The 9,665-nt window shown below is 45.1% G+C and overlaps 1 protein-coding gene across 2 annotated transcripts in view; it reads left to right on the top strand.

The window, feature by feature from the left end:
* The first annotated feature begins 1,031 nt into the window (after positions 1–1,031).
* Positions 1,032–9,665, top strand: part of LOC138667347 (oocyte zinc finger protein XlCOF7.2-like) — a 53,669-nt gene continuing 45,035 nt past the window's right edge. Inside the window, exon 1 of one of the 2 annotated variants that reach the window (XM_069755575.1) lies at positions 1,032–1,082. In XM_069755575.1, coding sequence (XP_069611676.1) covers positions 1,056–1,082 — 27 coding nt within the window. In that variant the 5' untranslated portion in view covers positions 1,032–1,055. The remainder of the gene's footprint in view (positions 1,083–9,665) is intronic. The other variant, XM_069755574.1, reaches the window with a different exon arrangement.

Raw genomic sequence — 9,665 nt, 5'->3', positions numbered from 1 at the left:
TTTCTTGGGGGGTCTAGTTTCCAAAATGGGGTCACTTGTGGGGGGTTTCTACTGTTTAGGCACACCAGGGGCTCTGCAAACGCAACGTGATGCCCGCAGACCATTCCATCAAAGTCTGCATTTCAAAAGTCACTACTTCCCTTCTGAGCCCCGACGTGTGCCCAAACAGTGGTTTACCCCTACACATGGGGTATCAGCGTACTCAGGAGAAACTGGACAACAACTTTTGGGGTCCAATTTCTCCTGTAACCCTTGGGAAAATAAAAAATTCTGGGCTAAAAATTATTTTTGAGGAAAGAAAACGTATTTATTATTTTCACGGCTCTGCGTTATAAACTTCTGTGAAACACTTGGGGGTTCAAAGTGCTCACGACACATCTAGATAAGTTCCTTTCGGGGTCTAGTTTCTAAAATGGGGTCACTTATGGGGGGTTTCTACTGTTTAGCCACATCAGGGGCTCTGCAAACGCAACGTGACGCCTGCAGAGCATTCCATCAAAGTCTGCATTTCAAAACATCACTACTTCCCTTCCAAACCCCGACGTGTGCCCAAACAGTGGTTTACCCCCACATATGGGGTATCAGCGTACTCAGGAGAAACTGTACAACAACTTTTGGGGTCAAATTTCTCCTGTTACCCTTGGGAAAATAAAAAATTGCGGGCTAAAAAATCATTTTTGAGAAAATAAATTTTTTTTTTTATTTTCATGGTTCTGCGTTATAAACTTCTGTGAAGCACTTGGGGGTTCAAAGTCCTCACCACACATCTAGATTAGTTCCTTTGGGGGTCTAGTTTCCAAAATGGGGTCATTTGTGGGGGATCTGCAATGTTTAGGCACACAGGGGCTCTCCAAATGCGACATGGTGTCCGCTAATGATTGGAGCTAATTTTCCATTCAATCTGATAATTGTGCCAGTAGTAAGGGCGAATAATGGCGGAAATGTCACTGACTGAGGAGAAGTCTCCATGTAGCGTCTTCACTGCGGATCACGTGACCCCTGACTCCTCCCCCTGTGACCTCATCACAGGTCCTGTGCGCACAGAGCAGCCATATATGTGGAGTGCGGCTCTGCAGGTGGAGGTATGTGGAGATTCCCATTACTGAGCACGGGGACATTAACCCCTTCTGCACTGAGACTCTTTTGGGGTTGTTGTTGCCACTTTATAAGAATCATAACTAGTGTTGAGCATTCCGATACCGCAAGTATCGGGTATCGGCCGATACTTGCGGTATCGGAATTCCGATACCGAGATCCGATATTTTTGTGATATCGGGTATCGGTATCGGAAGTGTAAAATAAAGAATTAAAATAAAAAATATTGTTATATTCACCTCTCCGGCGGCCCCTGGACATCAGCGGGAGGATCCGGCGTCCGGCACGGCTTCTTTCTTCAAAATGCGCGCCTTCAGGACCTGTGGAATGACGTCCCGGCTTCTGATTGGTCGCGTGCCGCCCATGTGACCGCCACGCGACCAATCAGAAGCCGCGACGTCATTCCTCAGCTAAAGTCCTAGAATGAGCGCCTTCTAGGACCTGAGGAATGACGTCGCGGCTTCTGATTGGTCGCGTGGCGGTCACATGGGCGGCACGCGACCAATCAGAAGCCGGGACGTCATTCCACAGGTCCTGAAGGCGCGCATTTTGAAGAAAGAAGCCGTGCCGGACGCCGGATCCTCCCGCTGATGTCCAGGGGCCGCCGGAGAGGTGAATATAACAATATTTTTTATTTTAATTCTTTATTTTACACTTTAATATGGATCCCAGGGCCTGAAGGAGAGTTTCCTCTCCTTCAGACCCTGGGATCCATGAGGATACCTTCCGATACTTGATGTCCCATTGACTTGTATTGGTATCGGATATCGGTATTGGCGATATCCGATATTTTTCGGGTATCGGCCGATACTATCCGATACCGATACTTTCAAGTATCGGACGGTATCGCTCAACACTAATCATAACGTTGTTGTTCTGTTTCCTGTAATAGATACATACGAGCCAACTATGGAGGACAGGAAGTGAGGGAGCGGATTGTTCTCCTAGTACAGGGCCCTTTTCTTGGCCCCACACAGTGTAATGCCCCCATTATGCCCTGTAAGCAGGGTTCTGCCCCACACCCAGCTGCCTCGGGCACTTTACCATGAGCTGTTACCTCAGATTCTTCCCCGCACCCCTTTCCTTTGTTGGCGCCAAATCTGTTCTGCCTTTGGGGCTCCGGCCTTTATAATATCAGTAACTGCATCATCAAGGTCTCCTGACCAGGTGCACCCTCTAGACTCTTCCCTCCGGAAACCCTCCCTCTTCCCATTGATGTCACATGGTCCTGTCTGGACGGCAGATAGCAGTCTTTTTGTACAAATCTTTTTTGTACAAAATCTTTTTTGCCCAGTCTTTTTGTACAAATGCAGCACAGCCCTGAGGAGTCTTTTTTATGACTCTACTTTTTACACCCCTTATGTAATATATATGATGGCGCTCACACAGTATAATGTTCCTACAGTACCGCCATACCCCCACACACAGTATAATGTTCTCATAGTACCGCCATACCCCCACACACAGTATAATGATCCTACAGTACCGCCATACCCCCACACACAGTATAATCTTCTATTAGTACCGCCATACCCCCCCACACAGCATAATGTTCTCATAGTACCGCCATACCGCCACACAGTATAATGTTCCTACAGTACCTCCATCCCACCACACACAGTATAATCTTCTCATAGGACCTCCATCCCACCACACACAGTATAATGTTCTCATAGTACCGCCATACCCCCACACACAGTATAATCTTCTCATAGTACCTAGATCCCACCACACACAGTGTAATGTTCCCACAGTACCGCCATACCCCCACACACAGTATAATGTTCTCACAGTACCGCTATACCCCCACACACGGTATAATGTTCCTACAGTACGTCCATCCCACCACACACAGTATAATGTTCTTATAGTACCTGTTGTGGATTCTGTTTTTGGGCTCCCTCTGGTGGTTACAGATGGTACTGGGTGACTTGTGTTCTCTGCTGTCTCTGGTGTCCACCTGTTCTATCAGGATATGGGAGTTTCCTATTTAACCTGGCCTTCTTGTCATTTCCTCGCCGGCGATCAATGTAATCAGTGTGTCTTGTTACTTCTGCATCCTGCTTCTGTTATCTTCAGGACAAGCTAAGTTTTGATTTTTCTATTTCACGTTTTGCTTAATTTTAGTCTTAGTCCAGCTTGCAGATATGTGATTCCTTTTTGCTGGTTGCTCTAGTGGGCTGATATTACTCCTCATGTTCCATGAGTTGGCACATGAGTTCAAGTAATTTCAGGATGGTTTTTTGTAGGGTTTTTCGCTGACCGCGCAGTTCACTTTTGTATCCTCTGCTATCTAGCTTTAGCGGGCCTCATTTTGCTGAATCTGTTTTCATATCTACGTATGTGCTTTCCTCTCATTTCACCGTCATTACATGTGGGGGGCTGCTATTTCTGTGGGGTGTTTCTCTGGAGGCAAGAGAGGTCTGTGTTTCTTCTAATAGGGGAAGTTAATCCTTCGGCTGGCGCGAGACGTCTAGGAATCATCGTAGGCACTTTCCCCGGCTACTGCTAGTTGTGTGTTTAGGTTCAGGATCGCGGTCAGCTCAGTTTCCATCACCCTAGAGCCCGTCTTGTTTTTTGCGCTTGTTCTTTTGTGGTCCCCTGCCATTGGGATCATGACAAGTACCGCCATCCCACCACACCCAGAATAATGTTCTCACAGTACCGCCATAACCCCACACACAGTATAATGTTCTCACAGTACCTCCATCCCACCACACACAGTATAATGTTCTCATAGTACCGCCATAACCCCACACACAGTATAATGTTCTCACAGTACCGCCATAACCCCACACACAGTATAATGTTCTCACAGTACCGCCATACCCCCACACACAGTATAATATTCCTACAGTACCGCCATACCCCCACACACAGTATAATGTTCCCACAGTACCATCATTCCAACACACACAGTATTTTGTTCCCACAATATTGGCTTCCCACAGACACAGGATAATGTTTCCACAGGACTGGCATCCCCCCACTTTTTAATGTTCCCACAGTACTGCCCCCTACATGCACAATATGGTACCATCCACCTCACTGACTACCTCTGACCACCGACAATTAATAAATACTCACTTGGCCTCATTCTTGGTGCAGATACTTATGAACCCAGGATCTATGAGATATTTACCATACGATAGTTGGATAGGCAAGAGTGTATCATCCATAAAGATAGCCCACTCGGTTGCTATGATGCCTATGAATTGACAGGGCTCGGTGGGGTGTGGTATTGGTTACCCTCTCCTTCCCATCATCACAATTTCAGCGATATCCACATTCCCATGACGGTGATACCACTGAATAGATTAGTGAATCAGGGAGTGGAAAGCTCCTGATCCACCATTCAGCCTTCACTTCTGAGTCTGAGACTCCGTGCACTGCAGGCACAATGACGTCACTACATCACACCTGTAGTACGGAGCCTCAGTACTCACACCACACAGACCAGAGCAGCGCTCCTCAGGAACCGGGTTGGCTGAGTAGTGTGTGAGTTTTTTTCCCAAATATCAGTGTTGGCCTAATGCATATTGATCTGTATGTATTGCAACAACTATTGTTTGTTTAATATGATGTGATTTATATATCTGCATGCATATTGTTCACATGTCAACAAAGTAAAAAAAAAAAAAAACGGAGTCCTCATTTACAGACAGGATGTTCCTCCTCCCCCTTCCCTGTGAGCACATCATTTCTTGTGTGTAGCTGAAGCAAAAAGGACTCACAGCAGATCTCTCTCTCTCAGAAACCAGATTGATCCTGTTCTCATGTTGTAATGCTGGATGTTCTTGATTCTTAATAAATGAACATTTTCTGTTGCTCGTTGTGGACATCACGCTGATTAACCCGCTGCTAACAGGTTATGGGCCCAGGAGTCAAGTCAATCCCAAACCTCTAGAGCACAGAGATAGAAAGACAACAGCAAACTGAGAAGAAGTAAAATGGCCGCCAGCAGCAACTCAACAAAGTTTACAGTGCCAAGCCTGAATAACCAGAACTACCAATCCTGGAAATTCAAGTTGAAGATGCTGCTGATAAGAGAAGGTACGTGGAAATACACTCAGGACCCTAAGCCTGACTCAGTACCACAGGAATAGCTAGAAATGGATCAGAAAGCACAGAGCACCATATCACTCAGTATAGAGGATGATCAGATTGTGCATGTGTGTAAGTGTGAATCTGACAAAACAAAGAATATAGACGGCACCAGGCTCAAAATGCACCCAATCTTTGACGCAAAGCAGCACAATGTCTGCGCAGGATTCGTGTAGCAAGCACAGATAAAGCAGACTACGGCGGTGCTCCACATAGAAAAATCAAGTCCATTCCATATAGTAAAAAAGAAGAATATGTGGCACTCACCCAGAAAAGCTGCTGAATTAAAGTCCTTTATTCATGATGCGATAAAACAGAACACTTTTGGAGAGGCGGCTGGGATCGGGAGATGGTGCTGTCCACCTCTCCTCCTCCCAGCACCATCTCCCGATCCCAGCCGCCTCTCCAAAAGTGTTCTGTTTTATCGCATCATGAATAAAGGACTTTAATTCAGCAGCTTTTCTGGGTGAGTGCCACATATTCTTCTTTTTTACTATAAGTGTGAATCTGCAAAGGAAATGTGGGAGCAGTTGCAGAAAGTACATGAGAGAATAAATTTAAGTTGTAAACTCTATCTAATGAGAAAGCTGTATCAGTCTAAGCTACACAATGACCAGGACATGCAGGACTACATTATAAATACTCTGGAGACCGTAGAGCGCCTGCGGGGCATTGGGGAAGATATGAAGGATTTCCATGTAGCAGCACTATTACTTAGTGGTCTCCCAGAAAGCTATGACACGCTTGTAACTGCATTACATGCACGCCCAGATGATGAGCTGACATTGGAATACGTCAGAGGAAAGCTTGTAGATGAATATAAGAGAAAGGCAGAAAATGTGAGCAGCAAGATATGTAACAAGGAAACTGCTTTACAAACACATGATGTGCCCACCAGCAGAAACCACCCTAAAGAGACACGTGAATATTTTGTATGCAAGAAGCCAGATCATTTAAAAGCTGAATGCAGTCTGAAAAGCTAAAATGAATCAGCTGAAAAAGCAAAACAGCCAACAGAGAGTTAAGAGTGCTGTATCTGGAAACAATGATTCGGCAAATACTGAAGCTGCATTCACATCAGTCAATGCATTTAAATCAAAGCATGCGTGGTGTATAGATTCTGGTGCAACCAGTCACATGACCAATGACAGAGACTTCTTTACTAAGCTTAACCAAAATAAGTCAGAGAAAGTGATAATGGCAAACGGTCAGTGCATGAACTCAGAAGGCATAGGAGATGGTTATATTGATTGTAACATCTCTGCAACACAAAGTAGAAGGATCCATGTAAAGGATGTACTATATGTGCCTAGTCTTGAAAGTAATCTATTATCTGTGAAAAAGCTCACTAAACAAGGTAATGAAGTTACATTTAAGGAAGATAGCTGCATCATCTCAAAGGAGGGTCACACATTAGCAAAAGGAAAAATCAGAGATGAACTGTATCAGTTGAAATGTAAAGAGTGTGTATGCACAAGAACTGTATTCATGTATGGCACAGGCGGCTTGCGCATAGAGACCCAGAAGCAATAAGAAAGTTATTTCAAGAACAATTAGCTGATAATATTACAATTGATTCATGTAATCAGACAATGAAGTGTTCCAGCTGTATCAAAGGGAAAATGTCCAGAAAGGCCTTTCCTAAGAAAAGTACTAAAAGAACAGAACAACCACTAGATTTAGTACACCCGGATATCTGTGGTCCAATGCGTACTCAGACCCATGGGCGGACATACCGCCGGTTCAACCTGTGCAACTGCACCGGGGCCCAGAGCCGGAGGGGGCCCCTGAAGGACCGAGAAAGCAGGGCGGTGAATGACAGCCGGCGGCAGGATTACTGCTAACAGGAGAAGCAGGGGGCCCGCTCTGCTGCACACGTGATATGATGGTCAAAAGGGGCCCCCTGCCTGACCTCTCCTGTTAGCATACATTACGCTGCTGTCCGGCTGTCACTGGTGCAGTGTGGTGAGGGGCGGCAGACGCTGGAAGAGGACGAGTGAGGGAGTCACTGAAGAATGATGCAACTCGCTGCTGTGCAGGTACACATTCTTCCCAGAGCCCCAGTGATCGGCAGGACTGGGATAGTGGATACACATGAAAATAGGGGGAGGGGAGGAGGAATTACTACTCTAGGTAGGAGATAGGAGAAGGCCTGGCCCGCCGGGAGTCTGCAGGGATGAGAGCTGACAGTCTGGACAGGCTCCATGTCTCCTCTGCTCATTTCCTCTGGGCCTGACCAGCTCCCTGCAACTGCACTCTCTGTAGGTACTATACATATTCCATGTGATGGATGTTGATCTGTCTAGTGTGTGTGTGTGTGTGTTGCTAGTGTGTGTGTGTGTATATATAGCTAGTGTGTGTGTGTATATGTAGCTAGTGTGTGTGTGTGTGTGTGTGTGTGTGTGTATATATATAGCTAGTGTGTGTGTATATATAGCTAGTGTGTGTGTGTGTGTGTATATATAGCTAGTGTGTGTGTGTGTATATATTGCTAGTGTGTGTATATATAGCTAGTGTGTGTGTATATATATATATTGCTAGTATGTGCGTATATATAGCTAGTGTGTGTGTATACTGCTGTGTGTATATATATTGCTAGTGTGTGTATACTGCTGTGTGCATATATACATCGTGTGTGTGTGTGTGTGTGTGTATATAAATATATGGCTAGTATATGTGTGTTTACTGCTGTGTGTGTATACGGCTAGTGTGTATACTGCTGTGTGTGTGTGTATATATAGGGTTAGTACGTGTGTATACTGTTGTTCGTGTATATAGGGCTAGTGTGTATACTGCTGTGTGTGTGTGTGTATATATAGGCCTAGTATGTGTGTGTATACTGCTGTGTGTATACTGCTGTGTGTGTGTGTATATATAGGGCTAGTATGTGTGTGTATACTGATGTGTGTGTATACTTCAGTGCTGTGTGTGTATATATTGCTAGTGTGTGTGATTTCTGCTGTATGTATACTGCTGTCTGTGTATAGGGCTAGTATATGTGTGTGTATACTGCTGTGTGTGTATACGGCTAGTGTGTATACTGCTGTGTGTGTATATATACAGTGGGGCAAAAAAGTATTTAGTCAGTCAGCAATAGTGCAAGTTCCACCACTTAAAAAGATGAGAGGCGTCTGTAATTTACATCATAGGTAGACCTCAACTATGGGAGACAAACTGAGAAAAAAAAATCCAGAAAATCACATTGTCTGTTTTTTTAACATTTTATTTGCATATTATGGTGGAAAATAAGTATTTGGTCAGAAACAAAATTTCATCTCAATACTTTGTAATATATCCTTTGTTGGCAATGACAGAGGTCAAACGTTTTCTGTAAGTCTTCACAAGGTTGCCACACACTGTTGTTGGTATGTTGGCCCATTCCTCCATGCAGATCTCCTCTAGACCAGTAATGTTTTTGGCTTTTTGCTTGGCAACACGGACTTTCAACTCCCTCCAAAGGTTTTCTATAGGGTTGAGATCTGGAGACTGGCTAGGCCACTCCAGGACCTTGAAATGCTTCTTACGAAGCCACTCCTTCGTTGCCCTGGCGGTGTGCTTTGGATCATTGTCATGTTGAAAGACCCAGTCACGTTTCATCTTCAATGCCCTTGCTGATGGAAGGAGGTTTGCACTCAAAATCTCACGATACATGGCCCCATTCATTCTTTCATGTACCCGGATCAGTCGTCCTGGCCCCTTTGCAGAGAAACAGCCCCAAAGCATGATGTTTCCACCACCATGCTTTACAGTAGGTATGGTGTTTGATGGATGCAACTCAGTATTCTTTTTCCTCCAAACACGACAAGTTGTGTTTCTACCAAACAGTTCCAGTTTGGTTTCATCAGACCATAGGACATTCTCCCAAAACTCCTCTGGATCATCCAAATGCTCTCTAGCAAACTTCAGACGGGCCCGGACATGTACTGGCTTAAGCAGTGGGACACGTCTGGCACTGCAGGATCTGAGTCCATGGTGGCGTAGTGTGTTACTTATGGTAGGCCTTGTTACATTGGTCCCAGCTCTCTGCAGTTCATTCACTAGGTCCCCCCGCGTGGTTCTGGGATTTTTGCTCACTGCTCTTGTGATCATTCTGACCCCACGGGGTGGGATTTTGCGTGGAGCCCCAGATCGAGGGAGATTATCAGTGGTCTTGTATGTCTTCCATTTTCTAATTATTGCTCCCACTGTTGATTTCTTCACTCCAAGCTGGTTGGCTATTGCAGATTCAGTCTTCCCAGCCTGGTGCAGGGCTACAATTTTGTTTCTGGTGTCCTTTGACAGCTCTTTGGTCTTCACCATAGTGGAGTTTGGAGTCAGACTGTTTGAGGGTGTGCACAGGTGTCTTTTTATACTGATAACAAGTTTAAACAGGTGCCATTACTACAGGTAATGAGTGGAGGAAAGAGGAGACTCTTAAAGAAGAAGTTACAGGTCTGTGAGAGCCAGAAATCTTGATTGTTTGTTTC

This window comes from Ranitomeya imitator, chromosome 2 (genome assembly GCF_032444005.1).
Source record: "Ranitomeya imitator isolate aRanImi1 chromosome 2, aRanImi1.pri, whole genome shotgun sequence".
In the NCBI taxonomy this organism is placed as follows: domain Eukaryota; kingdom Metazoa; phylum Chordata; class Amphibia; order Anura; family Dendrobatidae; genus Ranitomeya; species Ranitomeya imitator.
The sequence above is the reverse complement of the archived record's forward strand: the minus strand, read 5'-3'. Positions and strand labels throughout refer to the sequence as shown.